A 23560-nucleotide genomic window follows, 5' to 3' on the forward strand; every position below is an offset into this window, starting at 1 on the left:
GACCCTTGTAGATAGGAGAGGGAGCAGCCTATGAAAGGCAAATCCAATGTGAAGTAGCACATAGCCTGGTGCCTTTCAGAATAGGGGCAATAACTACATATATCTGGATAGCTTCATAAACACAACCTTTAATGGTTCTGAATCAAGAGAAAAACTTCGGTATTCTCTAAGAAGATAGTACTAAAAACACCCAAACAAACTTTAAGAGGACCTCCACATAAAATAATTTCTAAAAAAATAAATGTTGATGCTTAACAGGTTTTGCTGCTTTATTAGGAAAGCTGTTACAACACTCACAAGGACCTGAGAAGAAATGCAGACAAAACAAAACCTTATTTTCAGAACTCAAGGTATCTATGTAGTTCTGAGGAGATATAAAATGGTGTGAAAATCTGCCTCAAGGCTCTAGAGCAGGGGTTGGGAACCGGTGGTCCAGTGGCCAATTCTGGCCCACCACTTGTTTTTGTAAAATAAGCTCTATTGGAACACAGTCACACTCATTTATTTATGTATGGCTCCTTATGTACTAAAATGGCCAAGCAGACTAGTTGTGACAGAGACTATATAAATAGGCTACAAAGCCAAATGAACCTACTATTTGGCCCTTAGAGAAAAGGGCTACTGACCCCTGCACATGAAGAACTTCATCCTCTTGATGAAGAAAGAGGCTCCCACACTTGTTTTATTCATGCAGGGAACACACAGCAGGGTTACAGCAACAGGAAAACGTTGCACCCCTCAAAACACAAATGGTACAATGATCCAAGAGTCTGTGGATCAAACAATGTGCTTATATAGTCAGTTCCTTGACGTTTTAAGAAAGCTGTCCCCAGCCCTTCTGGTCATAGAGCTGCTTTTGTATCATGTAATTTTCAGATTAGCTTCCCTTCCAGTCAGGCCCTGACTTCCAGAAGCCCAGGTATGACTTCTTGCCAAAGAGGAAAAAAATGCTGCAATGCCACCCCAGATGGCTAGCTAGCATACCGGCTTTCTCTTCACAAAGGCTGACTCGATGCCAGCTAGAGTCAGCTTTAGGCAGCTTTTCCAAAAAGGTTCACTCTAAAAATTCTCCACTTAAAGGAATGAGCCATTTATATTTTAGAATTATTTCCTAGAAATAGGTGCACAAAAACACATACAACCTCTGATATTTATCTAATGCTTTTTAATACCAAAAGCCCTTTCTCTATCTAGTTTCATTGACTCTTCCAGTACACAGGGCCTCCAAGGCTCTCCTGTTTCTGAAACTGTACAATTATGTGAGATTTTTGGCTACTTCCTGGCAAAGCACCCCTTCTCAAACAATTTGGACATGCCAATCAGTAGTTTGAAAAATGAAATGAAAGCAAGAAGACAACAAAAATCCCAAATAACTGTAGTAATCTGGAACTGCTGAAAGTAGTAAAATTGTGCTTTAAGGCCCAATAGGCACAAAATACACTACACACAGATTATTCAGGATCCCAATGTAATGTGTAAATACTGATAAAAAAAAATTACAACTCTACCATACCAGAAATTTGATGTAAGCTAATAGGCTAGCCATAATAAACATTAAACATTTTATTAACAATAATTTTGCTTGCCTTCTTAGAATTTAGAAGGGCTTTGGGGGATGGTTTGGATGGCCCAGGTCTCTTAAAAAAGGTGTCCAAGGAAGTTTGAATTGATGCCTTCTTTGTCTCTCGATTAATGTCCCTGTAGCAAGCAGAGGCATTCACAATCATTGCATTGACTATAAGAACTGGGCTCAAAGTAGACGGTGTTCAAAATGTATGTGGTTAATGAGGATGAGGATGGTGTTTTTCCCCACTGAAGAATACTGCCAGAAGTCAAAATGGACCCAACTCTTCCCCCCTTCACCTTCTCCTACAGATTTACTTAATTCCAAGTTAGAACTTCAGGAGACCAAGCTAGCACCGCCAGGAATCTGAGTGCCAAGTATAGCAGAATGGCGGGACCCCAGGCTTTTCGAAATAGCTCTGGTGTGTAGCCCTGTGGCTCTGCCACAGGGTGTGTGACTCTGGACAAGGGATTCAGCCTCACCCAAGCCTTAGCTTCCTCAATATAAAACAAGGGCCATGCTATTTCTATCCACTTTGTATCGAAGTGTTTTTTTTTGACAATTACTAATAAAACATGCATAAAGCACCCAGTAAGTGTATGGGTATAGCAGATCCTCTAAAAATGGTGAACACAACGAAGATTACTTTTCATCCTTCACTATCCTGGGGGACTGAGACTTTCACAGCCACCAGAGGGTTCTCTCATACATTACTGACCAGATCAGGAAAAAACTCAAGCAAACAACTCCCACACAGTATTTGCTTCTGCTCCATTGCTGTGTGCTACAACACTAAAAAAGGCTTCTGATAATCAGAGGATTCAGGCTGCCACGAGAACTAGGTAATGGCCAGTCATCAACTGGCCAACAGTGAAAAGGTACTGCCTGCTACTCTGTTCTTTAAAAATTAAATGAGAAGGCCAGGCATGGTGGCTCACGCCTGTAATCCCAGCGCTTTGGGAGGCTGAGGCAGGCGGATCACGAGCTCAGGAGATCGAGACCATCCTGGCAAACACAGTGAAACCCCATCTCTACTAAAAATACAAAAAACTTAGCCAGGCATGGTGGCAGGTGCCTGTAGTCCCAGCTACTTGGGAGGCTGAGGCAGGAGAATGGCGTGAACCCAGAAGGCGGAGCTTGCAATGAGCCGAGATGGCGCCACTGCACTCCAGCCTGGGTGACAGAGCGAGACTCCGTCTAAAAAAAAAAAAAAAAAATTAAACCAGAAAAAAAAAAGGGGGTGGCGGGGAGAAGGGTTTCTTAGGCTCACAACCTAGGATTAGTATGTCTGTCACTAACCAATAAACAAAGGCTTAGTGTAGCCCATGTGAACGGGAAAGCATCAGCAGTTAAAATTTGGTGCTCCTGTTGGAATTCCCAGCTTAAGGAAATTTGGGCATGAAATAAATTTACAGGTGGAAAGAGAAGAAGAGGTCCCAAGGGCTATGGAAAACACAGCACACTTCGAATTTTTTTTTTTTTTTTTGAGATGGAGTCTTGTTCTGTCACCCAGGCTGGAGTGCAGAGGCATGATCTCAGCTCACTGCAACCTTTGCTTCCTGGGTTCAAGTGATTCTCTTGCCTCAGCCTCCCAAGTAGCTGGAATTATAGGCGCCTGCCACCACGCCTGGGTACTTTTTTGTATTTTTAGTAGAGATGGGGTTTCACCACGTTGGCCAGGCTGGTCTCAAACTCCTGACCTCAAGTGATCTGCCCGCCTCGGCCTCCCAAAGTGCTGGGATTACAGGCGTGAACCACCGTGCCCAGCCTAGACTTAGATTTGAATCCCTACTCTGCCATTTCTCCTGAGCAATTATCTACATTCTCTAAACTCAGCTTCCTCATCTCTAAAAAGAGGACAGTCATTCTCTCTTCTCTGGGTTACTTAAGGATACAGTGGGCAAATGTTCATGTCCTTGGATGCAGCAAAAGTCAGTAAATGTCGGCTTAAATACTGGAAATGGGGGTTGGTTTGAAGGAAACGAATAAAACTAGTAAGAGCCCGAGTATCTGGGTATACCTGTAATAGGAAAAAGGGCAAAATGCATGGAGCACTGGTGAGGCATCACATTTATGAGAAATAAGCTCTTAAATATGGACAACTTAATGAAATGTAAAAATAAAGAGACTCAGCCGGACATGGTGGCTCAGGCCTGTAGTCCCAAACACTTTGGGAGGTCGAGATGGAAGGATCACTTGAGGGCAGGAGTTCAAGACCAGCCTGGCCTAACATAGTGAGACCTCTCTAAAAGAATACATATACACACGCACAAAGAGATTCAGTAAAAGGTAATTAAATCTGTATTGCAGCAGTCTCAATAATTGTTTAGGAAGGAAAAGATCTTCTAACTCTTGACAGGAAGTCCTCTTCATTAAAAGAAGCTACAATTTAACTGTCTTCCCCTGAAGTATCAACAGAGCATTCTATACAAGTGATGTGAAATCCACTTATTTTAATATACTCTGACATCAGAATAGAGACAACAGAGAAGAAATGTCTTACCCTCTAGTGTCTGTTCTGGATTCTCAAAGACACCTCCTATATGCTAAATAACCCTCTTCCAAATAGCACAGCCTGTGGGGCTGCCCTACAAACTGCATTAAGCCCCCTGCCTCCAGTCCTGCCTCTGGAAGCCCTTTTCTGGCCACTACAACTTACACAAACTGGACAAAAAGCAAAATAAGTACATTAACTTACAAAGCAAAGTAAGTACATTATCTTATTCTCAGAACTCCTAAGTGAGGTAAGTAAGGCAGGGATTATTATCCTCCCTGCTATAAGTGAGGAAACTGAGGCCCAGAGAGAAGAAGCAGTTTGCCCAAGGTCACACATCAAGTCTACAACCCAAGTGGCACTGAAACTTAGCTTTTCATATCTTATCCCAATATGTAAGACTGAGGAGGATCTTGGCATTTCCATGCAAAACTCTAGGCAACTGTAATCCAGCTAGAACACAAGATCATGAATCACACGACCTAAAGCTTAAAATGGAGCTGTCTTTGTTCCATCTACAATTCAGGTATGCCACACAACATAAATAGCCTTTTCTGTTAAAGTGTAAAAGTACATAATGGCTTGGCCAGTCTGAAGAAAAAAATTGTTAAGAACATGTTTAAGGCTATATAGTCAATACATGAATTTCAAAAGTGGATCCAAAACAAAATACCCCCAAAAATTCTCTTCTGAAGGATGCCACCACAATATCAGGCAGGGAGAGAGCAAAGCCACAGAAATACATCTAATTAGAGAGGCCCTGATCTTTAAAATTGGGACTTATATAAAAAGTAAAAAGCCACCACTTTCTCAACCAATTATTATTGCCAGTAATTTCCCCCACTATAAAGAAATATGAAAATGAAAATGACCAGTAAGTTCCAGTTTCCAAATTCTCAGTTACTTACCAAAGGTTCCAAGGTGCTGATATCTTTCAGTTTATTTCCACTTAAGTTTAGATGTGTGAGATTTGGAAGTTTTTCAGCTAACATGTCCAGACCTCCAAAGATTCTATTTTCACTGAGTTCAAGCTGCAAGAGAAAATGGACACAGCACAAACACAAATACACACAGAGAAACAGAAATCATTTAAGGTATTGTAAGTAACAAATACAGTTCTCAAAGATTTATCAAGATCAAATGACCCCTATTTCTATTAGGGCATGCATGTTCATTTTGTTTAAATCCAAATAATTAACAGGAGAAGGTAAGGTCAGAAGTATTGTGTTTTCCTAATCAGATGCTAATAACAGCTTACTCAAGAACTGGTCTCTAACATCAGCGAATAAATTTTCTAACTTAAAAAGTGGGTCAAAACCAATTAGAATCCTTTGACAAGTTGTAATACCCTATACCTGCCAGAAAGGGTAAATGGTTTAATAGTCTGTGCATTCTGAGCAGCTTATTTTGTGTGCCTTCAAAGCTTGCAATGCCCACTTGAAACCTAATTTCTGGACAATACTGACATACACTGTAGAGTTCTACACCTGGAGGCCACCAGGGAATGTTGCTCTGAAAGCTACAAGAGAGGAACGGGCCCTACAAGTAAGCCCATAAAGAAGCTTCATAACCTCAGGAAAGGGAGTAGGTCAACAGCCTCAGGTTTATGAAACCAGCCCCCTGGAGGCCACATCTTGCATAAACCTGGCACTAGCCTTTATTAGAACCTACTCTAATTTCTAAGCTGCAGGTCAAGTAGCACAGGCAAGTAATGCGCCAATGAGGGAATGAGCCTTCACCAAGGAATATTAGAATCTTAGAGTAGGAGGAATTGGAGCCTGGAAAGCATTGTGAAGAACATCTAATTCAAGCTCTTCCTTTTGCAGACAAGAAAACTCGGCTACACAGCTGGTTCTGATTCTCTATTCTAAAGTGCCAACAACAATAGTAACTTTAACCCTTACGTAGTATTTAAATGCCAGGCACTGCTCAAAGCACTAGAAATACCTTAACTCATCTGATCTCACAAGAACTCTATGGGGTAGGCAGAATTACCACTCCTGTTTACAGATGAGGAAAATAAACTTTCCCAACATCGCCCAGCTGTTACTGTAGTGGGCCTATGATTTGAAGCCAGGCAGGCTGGCTTCATAAATATCCATGTCCTCATTATTATGCTACGTACCTAGAATAGCATGAAAGCTTCATGTAATGAAGTTTTTGCCATGCAATAAAATGTACTATATGATGCAGAGTAGAGTAACTTTTAAAAATGTAAATATTTGCTGAAAAACAGTTAAAAAAACAGGTCAGCTGCTTAAGGTGTTATTAAATATTTCAGAAGAAGAAAATGTAACATTTCAAAACATTTTTTCCTTTCAATGGGATATTTCAGTGAAATAGTCATGGTCTAGGTTTAAAAACATAAGCCCATAATCAATAGAGTCAAGTGTTAGCTTTATTGGTGATTTTAGTAAATCAAAATAAAAACAGAGATAACTTTTCTTGACCCATGTTTTAGACCCTGTGGTTAGAATATCACATACACATGTAACATCCACATCCTTTCAACATGTGTATCTTAGGGAGTAGGAATAACAAGGCAATCTACCAAAACAAGGCAGTCTACCAAAACATTTATTAGCATATTTATTTTGAAATGAAATAGATGTGTAAATTTAGAAAATTTGTGACATTTACACATCAATTTTTTTTCAGTACTTATTTCTTGTTAAAAACAATTTGTGGGCCGGGCACGGTGGCTCACACCTGTAATCCCAGTACTTTGAGAGGCCGAGATGGGCTGATCACCTGAGGTCAGGAGTTCGAAACCAGCCTGACCAATATGGTGAAACCCCCATCTCTACAAAAAAAAATACAAAAAGTAGCCAGGCGTGGTGGTGCATGTCTGTAATCCCAGCTACTCAGGAGGCTGTGGCAGGAGAATCGCTTGAACCTGGGAGGCGGGGGTTGCAGTGAGCCGAGATGGCACCACTGCACTCCAACCTGGGCAACAAGAATTAAACTCCATCTCAAAAACAAAACAAAACAAAACCAATTTGTGTTCTGGAATAGGAAGAAAATAAAGTTCTTATCAATCATGAGTACACTCAACCTGCCTTTAAGTATGATTCCCTCTCATTAGCCCTATAAGGGAAGTGATTAATGTTTTAAATGTTAAAAGTTTTTAATTTGTGTACTTAACGTGCCCTCCCACCCAAAACCAACAAAAACAAAAACCCTGTCCTTCTCAGAACTCAAACAAGCTCTATTCAGAATTCTGAAAGGTTTATTAAAGTCCCTATAAAAACGGTCACTGATAGGCTGAATTTCTGAATAAGTCTGAGAGTACAGAGACCAATAGTAATTCGGGAAAATAAATCAGAATGCTAGGAAAACAACACAAAACACACACTAAGGATCTGCTAGCATCAAGTTTATGTAAATAGATGCTAAAAAGCTATACTATGTTTAACTGGGCTAATCAGAGCTTCCAATGTCACTGATAACCCATGCAAATATAAAAGAATTATACTTGAACCTCTAGTATACTTAGAAGGGGAAATTTCTTTCTCATCAGAAACGGTCACCTGAAACTCACGAAGACTGCTTGAGCATTTATTAATATTACCTAAACAAGGCAAATAAAGAAAGCAAAACAAAAAATACTTCCAGTTTTTAATTCATGTATTATACTTTTTTTTTTTTTTTTTTTAAATCGAGACAGAGTCTTGCTCTGTCACCCAGGCTGGAATGCAGCGGTGTGATTTTGGCTCACTACAACCTCAGCCACCGCCTGGGTTCAAGCAATTCTTGTGCCTCAGCCTCCGGACTAGCTGGGACTACAGGTGCGTGCCACCGTGCCCAGCTGATTTTTTTGTATTTTTAGTAGAGATGGGGTTTTGTCATGTTGGCCAGGCTGGTCTCGAACTCCTGACCTCACGTGATCCTCCCACCTTGGCTTCCCAAAGTGTTGGGATTACAGACGTGAGCCACCATGACTGGCCTCATGTATTATACTTAACCCACTCCACCCGCTGTAAAACCACAAACAAACAAACCCCAATACCAAAAAACTAACTGTCCCACTCAGAACTCAAGCAAGCTCTAGGCACAACCTACCTTTGCCCAAGTTTGATTAGTTTCCTTCTACGTGTGCCTTAGTTTAAATAAAGGTACAACTTAACTTTCCTAGTAAAGCGAATATTGAAATGGCAGAGAATTCTGCAAGACTTATATAACCACATATCTTTTCCTATATAATGGGAAGGGTATGGGGTTAGGAGATACGGGTTCTAGTTTTGGCTCTAGTACTAACCACTTCTGTGGGTGGCTTTAGGCAAATTACTACACTTTCCTGGGACTATTGCTGTGCCTATAAAATAAGGGGTTGGGTTAGAGGAGCAAAGTTTCTTCCAGTTCTGACATTCTGGGACTCTGTGACAGTTAAATGTGCAGTGACAAGAGAAAACATTTTTATGTTGCATTTGGTCCCTTTTTCCGAAAGGATAGAGAAATGGTTTTATAACAATTAACAAATAAATTACTCAACACAGTAATTATTCTTCCTAACTACTACTTATTGAGCACCCAACATGCATTATTTCCAAACTTCACAGCAATTCTGCAAGGTCAAGTAATACCACCAGTTTACAGGTGAGGAAATTGGGCCTTAGAGAGATTAAGTAACCTGCAGAAGTTTGCCCATCAAGGAAATGCTAGGGCTAGAATTCAATCCCATATCTGCCCAGTTCCAAAGGCCATGTGCTTTCTGCTACACTAAGTGCTTCCTTACAGGTAAAATCATACATTTTCCCTTCCCAGGATCGTTCTCTTTTACTGTTAAAGAAAAAGCACTTACCTTTTTCAATTTAGGCAGCTTGGGGAGATTTGAAACTGAGATCAAGCCTACATTTATTAAACTGAGGAACTCTAAGTTCACAAATTCAGCTGTTAAGCCCTCAATTTTTCCATCATTTGATTTGCAATTGTCCAAGACAAGTTCTCGAACCTGTGGATGACAAAGAAAAAAGGATAAGCTCTCAAAAACACATTGAAAACAAACAACAATGCAGAAACTTCTACCATAAATATCCTGCAAAAACACCCATATATACAGGCAGCCTCTTACTTAGACCTAGATCATAGTTATAAAAAGATAAGAACTGATTAAGCCTTCAGTAACAATATACTGACAGGTTCAAAGATGGAATATTATTCCATGGGTATAAACACTTACGCTCTTTGTTTTTCCAGAAACAGAAACTATACTTTTTAAGATATAAGTGAAGTAAGCGTATTCCCCTTATTTCTTTTCTCCAGCCTGTTCCCCAAAGGGCAGCTTTTATCTAAATACAAATGCAGAATGAAGACACTCTTTAGGCTGGGTCTACCTTAAGGCCCAGAAGATGACCCCTGGAAAAGAGGAAAGCTTTATGTTTCCTATCAAGACCACTAAGAGATTCTGGCTAGAGGTTTCTGCACCAACGCACTTTCCAACTCTGGTTTTAGTAATCTTTGCCAAGATTATCTTGACACTGGGGAAAAAAATCAGGATGCAAGAGTCCTTAATTCAAAACAAAGATCAATCTGGGTTGCACTTGAGAAAGATGTTTCTAGCAGAGAACTGCTAGATAATAAATTAAATTGCATTTTCAGGCTACACAGTCTCTTTTTCAGAATTTAAGTCCATCCAAGAGTATCACATCTGGCTGGGCGCAGTGGCTGACGCCTGTAATCCCAGCACTTTGGGAGGCTGAAGTGGGCAGATCACCTGAGGTCTGGGGTTCAAGACCAGTCTGGCCAACAAGGTGAAACCCCCTCTACAAAAATACAAAAATTAGCCAGGCAAGATGGCGAGTGCCTGTAATCCCAGCTACTTGGGAGGCTAAGGCTGGAGAGTCGCTTGAACCTGGGAGGTGGAGGTGGCAGTTAGCCGAGATTTCGCCATTGCACTCCAGCCTGGGCAACAGAGTGAGACTCCATCTCAAAAACAGTATCACATCTGATGATTTGAACTTTTGAATATTGATTACTTAATAGTCTACATGCAGATCCACCACAATAATCCATATTGCCATTCTTGCTCTATGATCATCCTGAAACTTGCAACTTTTTAGCTCACTTTGATCTACTCACGGTGATGCAAATTACCGTTTTAACTGCACCAACAAAGGCATTCTTTTAGTGAACCTACCATATTTAATAGCATTAATCAAGCATGTATACGGTAGGGAGATGCTGACAGTCTGAAAAGAGAATAGGAGCTATTAACAGTGTCCTCATCCTCTCATACAAAATCCAATGATGCTACTCTAGTAATTGCTATCAATTATAGAGTACTTAATCATTTATTCTTTTTACCACCACTCTCCTTCCCCCATTTACAGAGAAGGAAACAGATTTCAAGTCAGCAATACCCACAACATAGTAAGTGCCTAACCGCTTCTCATTACCCTGTCTACTTCCTCTTCAGAAGCCAGGCATCCTTTTTACTCTTTACATCCACTTACTTCTTCCTTCCTTCCACTTTTCTTTAGGTATCTCTGCCATTCTTCCCTTTTCTGATAAGAAATGGGCACATCTGAAAACTTAATAGGTCAACTCTGACAAAAGCTGGGCTCTGGAGACATATGCCGGGGGTTGAATCCTGGTTCACCTCTGCCACTCAGAACTTGTGCGACCTTGTGCGAGTCACTTAACTTCTCTGTGCCTCAGTTTCCCATAAAGTGGAGATAATAGTACCTACCTCATGAAGTTGTAGAGACTAGGGCTTGGAACATTATAAATGCCCAGAATGTAACCTCTGGGTAAAGGGAATGGGAAATGTCAGTGACCTTTGCTGTTTACTTTACTTATATCTGTACTAAGTTTTTTACAACCATGTATTTATTCTGTATTAAAAAGCAACTAAACATAAAACCAACAAACCATTAAAATTTTAAAAAGGTCGACTGTCATCACCCACCCATGTAAACAGTATACTGCAATACAATTAAAATGTTCCCATTTAGCTTGGGAGAGTTTCTATAATTCTATCCAAAATAATCCAAAAACGTTATACAAAATACACCAATATGCCAAAAGTGAAGTGAAGAAGAATTAAGAGTTAGCCACACTGCCTCTCAGCTCACAGAGTGAAATCACCTCTTAAAGACATTTCTTTCAACTTGCAAAATTCCACTTGAACCACTGCAAGGCGTTATCAGAAAGTACCACAGGACTCAAATGCAGGTTAAAAAATGTTTTTGCTGGCTGGGCGTGGTGGCTCATGCCTGTAATCCCAACACTCCTGGGAGGTCAAGGCGGGCGGATCATCTAAGGTCAGGAGTTCAAGACAGCCTGGCCAACACAGTGAAACCCCATCTCTACTAAAAATACAAAAATAAGCCAGGCATGGTGGCGTGTGCCTGTAATCCCAGCAACTTGGGAGGCTGAGGCAGGAGAATTGCTTGAACCTGGGAGGCAGAAGTTGCAGTGAGCTGAGAATGTGCCACTGCACCCCAGCCTCGGTGAAAAAGGAGACTCCATCTCAAAAAGAAAAAGAAAAAAAAAAGTCACTGCTAGACTAAGCTTCATGATGACAGGATCATGTATATTCTGGTTACCACTATATCACTGTGTAAGAGCCTACATAACGCGGAATGAGGAAAAAAATGGTCACAGGTTTGTCAGCAATATTGTACAGAGGTTTGTGTCACAATTGTGGGGGACTAAGATGAAAACCTGGACATAAAAGGGACCAACTTTCTGATCACAGAGTATTTTTTAAGAAATCACAGTGTGTGGATATATTATAAATCACTTTACAATCCTTCGTGTTGAACATTTGTGCTCAATTTTCCCTACTATAAATAATGCCATATCTTTACTTAAAATGTCTTCTGTATTTAGGACTGTGTTTTCAGAATCCATTGCTAAGTGAAAGAATACAAACATCTGAGTGTGTTATCAGATGTTAAGAGTTCTTTATTTAAAATGTCAACTTCTCTTTTAAATGAGTAGTTCATTTTAACTGCCACAGAATTTTTTTCTGATTTGACTGTTACTTTTTGTAACCTCTCGATTACGGAAATTCTGGCTATTTGCATTTATCTTGTTCTTGAGGATATCTTCTATTTTTTTTACCCTAAGTGAGGAAAAAATAAATACCCCAGCAGAAACACTAACGAAGGACAGACAAACTCTAAAAGACACAAATAGCCAACACTAAAAAAAACTGTTCAAGGCCAGGTGCAGTGGCTAGTGCCTACAATCCCAGTATTTTGGGAGGCAGAAGTGGGAGGACCACCTGAGCCCAGGAGTCCAAGAGTCACCTGGGCAACATAGGGAGACCCTGTCTCTACAAAAAATAAATAATTAGCTGGGCATGGTGGTGCATGCCTGTGGTCCGAGCTACTTGAGAGGCTGATGCAGGAGGATCACTTGAGCCCAGGAGGTCCAGGTTGCAGTGAGCCATTATCATGCCACTATGCTCCAGCTTGGGCCACAGAGACCCAGTTAAAAAAAAAAAAGTTTGGCTGGGCACGGTGGCTCACGTCTATAATCCCAACACTTTGGGAGGCTGAGGCGGGCAAATCACCTGAGGTCAGGAGTTTGAGACCAGCCTGGCCAACCTGGCGAAACCCCATCTCTACTAAAAATACAAAAAAATGTGCCGGGCATGGTGGTGTGCACCTGTAGTCCCAGCTACTCGGGAGGATGAGGCAGGAGAATGCTTGAACCCGCGAGGCGGAGGGTTGCAGTGAGCCAAGATTGCGCCACCACACTCCAGCCTGGGCACCAGAGCAAGATTATGTCTCAAAAAAAAAAAAAAAAAGGTTCAACTGTAAGCAGTAAAAGTGCATATTAAAAATGAGGTATCATTCTACTCTTGTTGGAGGAGGGACAGCTCCTTCAAGAGAGATGGCTAGGATGGACACAGATGTAGGTGAGTTTGTTAAGTGAGAATGAGAAGTTCAGGAAATGAATACCTGAGACCTTTAATTGCCTCTACCAGTAAGAGGCAGTAAGATATACTGGGATAAATAGGGCAGAGAGTTGTTGGGTTAGGCAGAAAAGGCAAGTCCCTTGACTTTTCCAGAAAGGCTGAGAATGTAAAGAAACATGCCACCCCAAGAACAGAACGCCAGAAGGATACTGAGAAGTTGAGTCACTGGGGAATAAGCACAGAGGAGAATGGGAATTACTGCATAAAGCAGAGACCACTGGAGGGCCCCACTTAGGGCTGTACCCATAGATAGCAGGTCTAAATGTTCCATCAGTCAACTTCAAGGTTGTTGAAAGTTCTCAACAGGACCTTAATGAAAGGTATTCTGAGCTCGGATATTGTTTCAATGGCAGAAAAGTGGCATTTGAGGTGCAGAAAAAGTGTATTTACATGTGCAACACACATACACAGGTGCACTCACACTCAGTGATAACTGAGTAGTTAGAATTTAGGGCTTATATACCTAACTTAGAAGAGGAAAGGACAGCAGGAGAAAAACCTTTTGGGAAGAACAGATTTCTTTAGGGAACACAAATGGTATTTTCAGAACAAATGAGAGATCAAGTTTACAATGTCTGTCTACATAGGTATGAGTGGTCTTTGTTTTCTTAGGGCCAAAAGACTACCCCTCCAACCCCCACCAGAGGTTTACTCTTGGCCTCTCTCCTGGGAACAGACTCACTCCAAAGGGAGAATTTATGTCAGCCCTCGTTTGTGACATGTATTTGCTTTTAGCCAGATAAACTCCAAGTAGGCTTCTCTCTGCATCTGTTGAATCTCAAATCTCTTCAGTTTAAAACAATCTTTATATCAACTCTGGGGTTCTCAGTGGATCTCCACAGAGGTAACTAAGCCTCATCTCTTTTCATTCCTTCCTGGGTATAGAGATCTAGACTGCCTTGCAAAGGAGATAACAGCTTTGGAAGAGTGTAGTTGAGACAGTGGGTGGAGCTGGGGTCAAGATGATCCCACAGCTTCCCAATCTAGATTCAGAATAAACCAGAGGTCCTAATCAAAGGAGAAAAGGCCCTAGTTTCTTCTTATATCTCAAATCCTCCCAGAGCTGCTATCTAATGAAGAAAGGTTAGGCAGGCACTTGTTCATTTGTGCTTAAATCTGAGGGATCTATTTGATCCAAGAGTTAACTGGCCTTCTGCTTGAAGACGGACAGTTTAACTTGGGGGCCAAATTCACTCCTCTTCTTTCCTCATGCTCCAATTAAACTTGCCTTTTCTCAAACACAAATTTAAGTAAACACTTAAAAATGAAAAATCCATACTACCTCCTACTTAACTCATATTTGTTTTCTACAGTTACCAGCAAACAGTAGTTTCCTACTACTTTTTCATTGAAAAATTTGAACTATATTGCAGCCAAATACCTTTTCAGATCTGACTGGAGGATATAACAATGATTTATAACACTATCTCTATGAAAAACAAAACACATTTTAAGTTCTAAATGGCAAAATGCCTATGAGGTCCTTCTTTAAGTTATGATGAGTCTAGATCATGGGAATATCCCTGGGGATTGGAGCTGGGGGCCACAGGAGATGGAAACATTTTTTTTCCTTTCATTCTCTTCAATTTGCTCATTTGCCACTCCCCTAGCTATTATGAAAAAAGATCAACTTTACCTAACTGGTGGGGCGATGCTCTCCAATTATACCAGCTGTCTCTGCCATAAAAGGAGGAAAGGGTATGGAGGAATTAAAGATCTTTCTGAGTTGTCAATTCTTTTAATTAGAACAATACTGGTTATTATGGTAAGTGAAATAATCCCAAAATATAGAAAGTAATTCCTGCCATCCTTGCAATTTCCATTCTTCTGAGTTAACCAGTATTCAAATCTTCTACCCATTATTTTAAAATAATGTTTCTAAATTAATAGAACTTTTTATTATTTTATTTTTATTTTTGAGATGGAGTCTCGCTCTTTTGCCTATGCTGGAGTGAAGTGATGTTATCTTGGCTCACTGCAACCTCTGTCCCCGGGGTTCAAGCAATTCTCCTGCCTCAGCCTCCAGAGTAACTGGGATGACAGGTGCCTGCCACCACACCTGGCTGATTTTTGTATTTTTAGTAGAGACGGGGTTTCGCCATGTTGCCCAGTCTGGTCTTGAATCCCTGACCTCAGGTGACCCACCCTCCTCTGCCTCCCAAAGTGCTAGGATTATAGGCATGAGCCACTGTGCCCAGCCTGGAACGGATCTCTATTAGTGGTTCTCCAATGTGTTTAGGTAGCACGACTGCTGGCATTAAGGAAGGAAACACCAATATCCTACTGGTGGGTATTTAAAGACGGGAACCATTCTGAAAAGCAATTTGGCAGATGGAAAAAAAAATCACATTATAAGATGCTCATTTCAGCAGTATTTAAAACAGCCAAAATCCCTGTGAACAACCTGAGAGGGATGTTTAAATTATGATCTATGCAGACATTAATAATGAGTCTATAAAATAAGGACACACACAAAGATGTTGACTGTATTTTTTTTCTAAAAAAAAAAAAGCAACAAGCTAGCTAGCATTTGGATTATTTGCATGAACCAAGTTTAGAAAAAATTTAAACATTCTGGTAGACTATAATACACTAAAGTGTCTAGATGGTACGTTAGGCATGTATGATGTCTATCTTCTTTTTGCTTGTCTATACCTACAATTTTTTTGGCCTATCTATATCTAATTTTTCTTAAACGAAGATGTATTACTTATACAAGGAAAAAAACCCCAATTAGTTGCTATGCAACCAACTAGAATATCCAATTGAGCTCAAAATTACATCACAGTAGACACAACAAAGAGGTCAAAAGCTGGGGAGGGGGTGCGGATCAAAAAAAAGATGGAAGTTAAAGACAATCTACATTTTTTCTCAGTAAATTGGGACTACGTAAAGACTTTTATTTTGGTATATGAAATGTCACAGTCCAGCATATAGCACACCAGCATTTCGCAGGTGCATAGACTGCAAGCCACAATAAGGAACTGCTTGGCTTTCTAACTTTGAATGAAAAACTCAGAGCTGATAGGAAGGCTGACTGTCCCCAGATGCGTGGTTAATGAGGTGCTTCTAACAGAGCGACATGTTCAGTTTACTGGAAGGATAAGAATCTCACATAAAGAACAGGTATTCTTTTCCAATTTTAGAATACAACTAAATGTGGTTTATATCTAGCTACTGCATGTCAGTGTCTTCTCATCTTACTGACAAGACCTCCAATTTCCATGGTGTATATATGGTGTATTCTAGCACTGTTCAATTTACTCTCAGTGAACTGCCAATATTTTATATAAAATATTTCCTTGTCATACAAACTATCTCCTATCCTTGTCTATAAAATGTTTTTAAATGGTAACCACCATTCTTCATGAAGATTACTTTAAAATGCCATCTTAGGCCATTTTGTTCCACTATGAGAATACACCCTGCCATAAGAGCTCTTTTGGACTTAGAAAAAAATAAATAAAATTCTGTATTTCTTTACAATCCCTCGCCCCCATCCCTTAGGGAAATGGGCATACTTGTGTTTATAAGGAATAGGGATATAGTAACAGGTGAACTGAAGAAGACCCTAGTAACACTTTTGTGTTTACCTTCTTGTCTTCCTTGGTCAGAACACACAAGAGCCCAACTGAACAAAAGTGTTACTAGGGTCTTCTTCAAACCCCAGTAATTAAAAAAAAGCCATATACACAATAAAAGCCCATCTGGTCTTAAACGTAAGAACATATTTACAATTAAACCCCTATTCGCCCTCTTCAAACACCCTTAAATCTCACTTGACTTTAAAATCATTAAGGTCAACCATGGGACACTGCTGTATATTTCAGGGCATCCTGTTCATACAACAACAGTATACCTTCAACAGGGGAAACGATTCTTCATGTTACCCCACATGACAAGTCTGCAGGATCCCAGAGGCCAAGCCTACTGTGTAACAGCTGACAATACCATCAATTTCTGTGGTGTTTATGGCATGTTCCAGCACATCACACATAAGGTATCATGTGACTAGCTGAATGTGATTTTAAGAGAGTGATCTCCAAACTTTTCATTTGCCTTAAGGATGACGCCTCTGTGCGAAAACACTTTAAACTCTCTTTTAGAATTTCCTTCAAAATCTACAGCATTTTTTCCTGAAAAACCCTTCACTTTTAGGTCAAAGTTTTATTCGCCCAACTGGGTACCTAACTCCCACTGGTCTCAATCTCCCTAAGGGAAGCTTCCTCTACCCCCACAATCTTAGCTGGCTCCCACAACACTCTCTCAAGGCCTCATCAACTCTCCCAAGTGCAAAAAGCACCACACCACCTCAATGGTTTCTCAGGCTTCAAATGTTTACTTAATAAACCAGTGGATTCTGCAGGCCAGTGCTGCCTAACGCAGCACCCACGAGCCACTTGTCACGTTTGAGCACTTGAAATGTGGATAGTATTACAGAGAAAATGTTTTAATTTAACTGAATTAAATGGCTCTGGCCTGACTGGCAAGGTTAAGCTGATTACTTGAAAAATGAACTGGTGGCCGGGCGCGGTGGCTCACGCCTGTAATCCCAGCACTTTGGGAGGCCGAGGCGGGTGGATCACCCGAGGTCAGGAGTTGGAGACCAGCCTGAACAACAGGGAGAAACCCCGCCTCTACTAAAAATACAAAATTAGCCGAGCATGGTGGCGCATGCCTGTAATCCCAGCTACGCGGGAGGTTGAGGCAGGAGAATCGCTTGAACCCGGTAAGCGGAGGCTGAGGTGAGCCGAGATAGTGCCATTGCACTCCAGCCTGGGCAAGAGAGAGACTCAGTCTCAAAAAAAAAAGAAAAACAGAAAAAAGAAAAATGAACACCTGTAGATATACATGTGTTTTTAAAGCAATATTACTTCATACATGAAAACATCCTCTAAGGGGAACAGCAGACCAACTGTGTTTCCCAGAGGGAACACTACTCTTGAGAATTTTAAAAGACCTTTAGTTTGAGCATATCCTAAAGAATTCAAATTCTAGATTTTAACGCATTTCTGAAGACCCACGTGTGTACTTCTCTTGCGGGCACTGTGGCTAATTTTAGCTACTCCATATTCTACGGATTTGCAATTACGCCGCAATGGAAAAGTCTGGAATAAACACCTTCTCAAGCCAAGAAAGCCTCTCAAGTTTTGAGGCGCGAGCTGGGCGATAGGCTAGCACGTGGCGGGCACAAAATGTCTGACGGAAGGTCGGAAGAACGCACGCCCGCGACCCTCCATCTCGCAACCCCAGGAGCGGCCCACCCTCGCGGGCCCTCCGGGAAGGACAGCGCCGTGCGGTGGAGCCCGGCCCGCCCCGCGTTAGTGGTGACCTCAAAGACTAGAGAGCAAGGATTTAAAATGTCGAGCACACCAGGTAAACCCTGGTCGACGAATTCCCACAAGTTCGCGACTTGTTAACCACAGCCACCTGAGGGCACGAAACCTGGCCGCTCGCTTAGCCCAGAGCGGGTCGGGAGGCCCCGCGGGGCCGCCCTCCGCAGGAAAGCCACTGGCCCGCTGGGGCACCCGGCCGCGGCGCTAACTGGCCCCGCGCCGGTCCGCGGCGGGGGGGGGGGGGGCTCGCGACGGCGGGCAGCCGCGCTAAACCCGGGAGACGAATGGGGCAATTCCCACAGGTCGGACCCACGCCCACGCAGCCGCGCCGCAAGAGGGCCGCCCTCAGGCCCCTACAGCCCGCAAGGCGCGCGGCCGACCGCACCAGGCCGCTCTCAAGCACGTGGGAGGCCAGAGGCCGCCCGGCCCACGAGCCGAGCCGAAGCCCGCCCAAAATCCCGCGCGCCCGGCGCGGGGCGGGGGCGGCCGCCTGCCGTTGCCCTTTTAAGAAGGGGGAGGGGGTCGGCAGCGCGCCCGCGACGGGATGAGTCGGCGGCGGTCACGGCGCGCGGCTCCCGCCAGTGCGAGCCAAGCCCCGGCGGGGCGGGGGTAAACAGACCGAGGGCTCGGCGCGGGAAGAGGCGGCCGCCAGCCAGCGCCGAGGGCGGGCGGGCAAGGCCAAGCTCGTGGGCCGGCTCACCAGGCGGAGGGAGACGGGCACCCGCCAACATGGCGCTGCGGCGGCCTGTGGCGCGCCCCGGCTGGCGTGAAGAGCCGCCGCCCGCCCACACGGAGGGGCCAGCCTCCCGGGGCAAGGGCAGAGGCCCCGGGCGCCGCCGCCGCGGCACAGGGGGAAGGGCGAGGCCGTCGCCACAACGGTTGGCCTTGGTCGACCCGGGCTGCCCCTGGGAGGCAGGAGTGGGCAAGGCCGAGGGCGAAGAGGGAGCGAGGGAACGGGGGAGAAAGTTTTATTTTTGGGCTTGAAAAATGGCGGGAACCACGTCCTTTTTTCAAACTTGGCCTCGGGAGGGGCGGCGGTTGCGCCACCTCCGCCGCCCTGGCCCGCCCCTCCCCCGCTCCGCGCGCCGGGCCGCGCCCGCCCAGGCCCCCAGGCGCTCGAGGGGGCTTCTCGCTCCCTTCAAAAGAAAAAAGCCCCCTCCTCGCCCCACGGCCGCTGCCCTCGGCCGGGCCGGCGCCCACCGCGAGCTCTGGCCACAGGAGCCCCCGTCCCGCCCCACCCGCGGCGCGCGGAGCCCGGCCTGGCCCAGGCGGGGATGGCCGCGCAGCTCCTCGGCAGGCCGGGCCTCCGCCCGGCCGCGCATCCCGGGAGGCTGCAAACATGGCTCCCAGCGTTACACAACCCCCGCCTCCCTCTCTCGCCGCCGGCCACTTGCACACGCGCTCCCTCAGGGGAAAGACCCCGGCGGGCGAAGCGCTCAAAGTTTGCTTTCCCCCACACCGCTGCCTCCCCCCGGCCGCCCCAGGGGCCCGCGGGCGGCAAAGAGTTAATCCTCGCGCGCTCGCTCCCCCCTCCGCGCCCGCCCGCCTTCCCCGTCCGAGCCCACGAGCTGCGCTCTTCCCCGCGCCGGGGCCGGCGAACCCTCAGCCCGGGCCCCGCAGGTGGCCACCATTACATGCAAGTCATCGGGGGAGAGGGCGCCCAGAGGGGTCTCTGCTTACAGCTGCCGGGGTCCGGTTCCTCAGCTCCAGGTGGATCCTCCTCTTCATGTCCATGTTCCCCTCTTCCCCCCTCTTCAAACTTAACTTTCCGCGGCGGGGGCGGAGGGGGGAGAGGCGTCCCGGCCTGCGCAGCGAGGGCCGTCGGAAGGGTTTGCTAGCGGCGGAGGCCGGCGGCGCGGTCCTGGGTGGCGGGCGGCGTGCGGGCAGGCGAGCGGAGCCCCCGGAGCCAAGTTACTCACGGGAGCGGAGAGAAACCATGGAGGGAAAAGGGGGCTGGAGCGCAGCGCTGGGCTCACTACCGCCGCCCCCGGCCGCGGCCTGCACTGCGCTTAAACCGGCGACGCGGCGCGGCAGCTGCTCGGCTCCACTCAGCCCGGCGCGGCGCTGCTCGGCTCGGCGGCCGCGGCTGCACCAAGGCGGGGCGGGGAGACTCGCGGCGGGCGGGGCGGAGGCTGGGGAAAGGCGCAGCCCGAATAGAGGAGCGACTTCCTCCCTCTCTCCGATTGCACGTGGGGCGGCTGATGTAAGACCTTTCTCGTGGGTGGGGGGGCTTCCCCGCCCCCCGCCGCGCTGAGACTCCTTCTACCCCCGGCCCCACGTCGTCGCGCCCGGAGCTGGGCTTGCGGCCCGGGCTGGGAGGTTCGTGGGAAGGGCTGGTGGGAAGCTTTGCAGTCCGGCTTCGGGGGTCCCTAAAACCCAGTCCATCCGGGGAGGCTCACGGGGGCGGCCCGACGCCCGCGGAGGCGCGGGATGTGAAGAAGCCGGGGACAGGCTTTGACGTTCACCTTTTGCCTGCCACACAGTCTGGGGCTAACAGGCCGAACCCCGCTGCCTCCTTGGCAGAGTGGCGTCCGTAGTGCCGCCGAGGATCCCCCCCGTCGGGACGGAATCGCGGCCGGCCGGCCCTGGCAGGGCAGCTGGGGTCGCTTGCTAAGCCACAGAGCAGCCGAGCATCCCCACCGTGTTCAGGAGAGTCTCCCTCGGTTTTCTAACATTTTAATAGGAGCTAGAGAAGGAAACGATTAGCATTTCTAATAGGGCCTCAGGGTTTCCCCGCAGACTTTTTTTTTTTAATCTCATTTATTCCTTAGGGCACCCCTGTGAGGTGTGTAAATTCTTGGTGGTCTAAGTTTCGCTGAAACCTGGCAGGCAGCCTTTGTCATGGTCTGGCCCAAAGGGTCCCAGGGGTTAGAGCACCAGATCGGGATGAGTGTTGTGCTTTGCAGAACACCGGGGAATGACGTTATATTCAGCGTACAATAAGTAAATACATAATGTGTCAAATCAAATACAATCTAAGAAGATCGTACTGACAAGAAGCACCAAAAACTAAGAACAATTTGTTAAAGAAAAACTTGAAATTCTATGTATTAACATAAAGTTTTATGGAAGTTAAGACAGTGCCCCCTTTCCTATTTTACCTAAGTTTTAGTGGCAAACAACCCAAACTTAGTTGTAAACCAATTATATATCAGCTTTTAAAATACTGAGTGAGTTAACATTTGAAGATGAAAGTTTTAGAAGGAATATGGGAAAAGAAAAACTTTCTAGTAGTAGTTCCCTGACTCCTTTTGTAGTCTCAGCAGACGTCTTTATGACAAGGGAAAATGGAGACAGATGTTCTCAGGGTTACAAAAGGTCTGTAACTAAGGTTATGAGAACCACAGGGCTATGCAATGAGGGCTTTTACCAAACAAAACAAAACAAAACAAAAAATCGGTTTCATGAGCCAACAAGCGATTATTGAGGATCTGCTTTAAGGGGCTTGATATTATTTCTCTAATTCTCAGACAACTTTCTGAAGTAGGTGATAATTTAATCATTTTACAGATGAGGAGCTCAGGAATCAAGCTGCACGTCCAGCAAGAAGCAGAGCTAGGATTTACACCCAGATAGGTCTGACTCCACAGCCCACCATCTTCTGCTACATCATCAGTCTGGCTAGAGTGGAGTCATAGCATGGTGGGGGGCTACTTTGGTGCTGTAGGTTAGGAACAGTTGCAGAGGGCTTTTAATACCAAACAGCATGCAAGTGTCCTCGTGCAGGAAAAGGGGGGATGGTGCTGAAGGAGTCTTAAACGTGGTAGCTCTGTGCTAGAGAGTGGTAACCTGATGGCTCCCGGAGGAGGTGGTATTAATCCTTAGCATCAGGGCAAATCTTGAGACTCTGTCCTCTCTTTATGGCCAACTGGAGGGTATGAAGGACTCTTTCCCTAGGGTACATAGCTCACAGGATAGATGTGTGTTTTATAGTATTAAGCCACAAAGTAATTAATAAACATAGCCACAATGTGCTGCAAATAGAAGGCAAAAGAGCCAAAGGAGGAGAGACTACAGACACGGCACTGTCCGTTCTTAGCAGCCGGTGCTGGCATGCACCTCTGTGAACAAAGAGCATGTGTTCCAGTGACATGCTTCTTTGTCAGGGGCTTCACTGCCAGAGGCATAAATAACACAGGCAGAGCAGGGTGTGTCTCATTGCCCTGCCAACATCTTCTACGGGACTGTCAGTCTACAGGCCTGAAGGGGCTGTTGTCACAGCGCCTGGGTTTTGAATATTGCTGCACTTAACATCATTCTCTGTATGCATCTGTGTGTGAGAAAGATGTAGAATATTCAATTATATCTAATCTGCAAGTATTATCATGTCCATGGATTTATGGATTTCAACAAGGGCTGAAAGGGAATAAGGAAATGTAAAAACAGTTTGTTAGACCAAACTAAGAATGAACTTCTTTTTACTTCCATTGATGTTAACGTTTGACCAGTAAGTAATAAAAATATCAAATAATGCCAGGTTTTGGCACCCCTTGAGCCTTAAAACTGCCTGTTAATCAGAATGGCTATGTATTCCAAAAAGCTCTAAAATGTCTGAGCAGAACACTCCGAGCCAGTTTGTAACTCCTTGGACCTGTGCCCCACCCCCCTGCCTCAGCAACAGCATGTTACTTGTCATGTCATCATATGACTTGAGCCTTCCCCACAAACTTTGTGGCTGTGGACAGACTTTAATAAATCCGAAGATGAGAGGAAACAGCCCTACTAGGTCATTGATTTAACGAGCTCTGAAACCAGCTTAACAGAATGGGCACATTTTAGTAACGACAGTATATGAAGCTGATATATAATATAGAGTGAGGAAATGATTACTCTTTAAATACTTCCATTCTTCCCGTCCTCTTCTACACGCATGTGCATACACTGGTAAGAACATATCTCTTCCCCAGCCCGGAGTTTCCACAACTTAGTGTGTGTACCTCTATTATTGCAGTTCGGCAACAAATGGTAGTTATTGAAGGATCTAACTTCTCAATTAGAACTCAGACAAGTATTTCTGGATGATAGGAATGGAGAGGAGGACCTGGGGTCCATCTTTAGAACATAGCAGATGCTTTGCAAATGTATGTTATGTTGAAAATAGTGTCACATGTACTAAAAAATACCATCTAGGCAGCTGAGATTATTGAGACAAGGGGAGAGGGAGAGGCAAATAGGTGAAAATAGGTTAAGGGAGGAGATCCTGTTAGTCTCCACATGGTAAAAAGAGAGGAGGGGAA

The 23560-nt window shown here is 44.7% G+C and overlaps 1 protein-coding gene across 2 annotated transcripts in view; it reads right to left on the bottom strand.

The window, feature by feature from the left end:
* ANP32B (acidic nuclear phosphoprotein 32 family member B) overlaps positions 1-20993 on the bottom strand; it is a 32812-nt gene extending 11819 nt beyond the window's left edge. The window contains exons 1-3 of one of the 2 annotated variants that reach the window (XM_001156957.5): positions 20004-20993; positions 8860-9009; positions 4967-5089 (exon numbers count right to left, since the gene is read on the bottom strand). In XM_001156957.5, coding sequence (XP_001156957.1) covers positions 4967-5089; positions 8860-9009; positions 20004-20057 — 327 coding nt within the window. In that variant the 5' untranslated portion in view covers positions 20058-20993. The remainder of the gene's footprint in view (positions 1-4966; positions 5090-8859; positions 9010-20003) is intronic. The other variant, XM_016961304.4, reaches the window with a different exon arrangement.
* Positions 20994-23560: the final 2567 nt, after the last annotated feature.

This window comes from Pan troglodytes, chromosome 11 (assembly GCF_028858775.2).
Source record: "Pan troglodytes isolate AG18354 chromosome 11, NHGRI_mPanTro3-v2.0_pri, whole genome shotgun sequence".
NCBI classification, from domain to species: Eukaryota; Metazoa; Chordata; class Mammalia; order Primates; family Hominidae; genus Pan; species Pan troglodytes.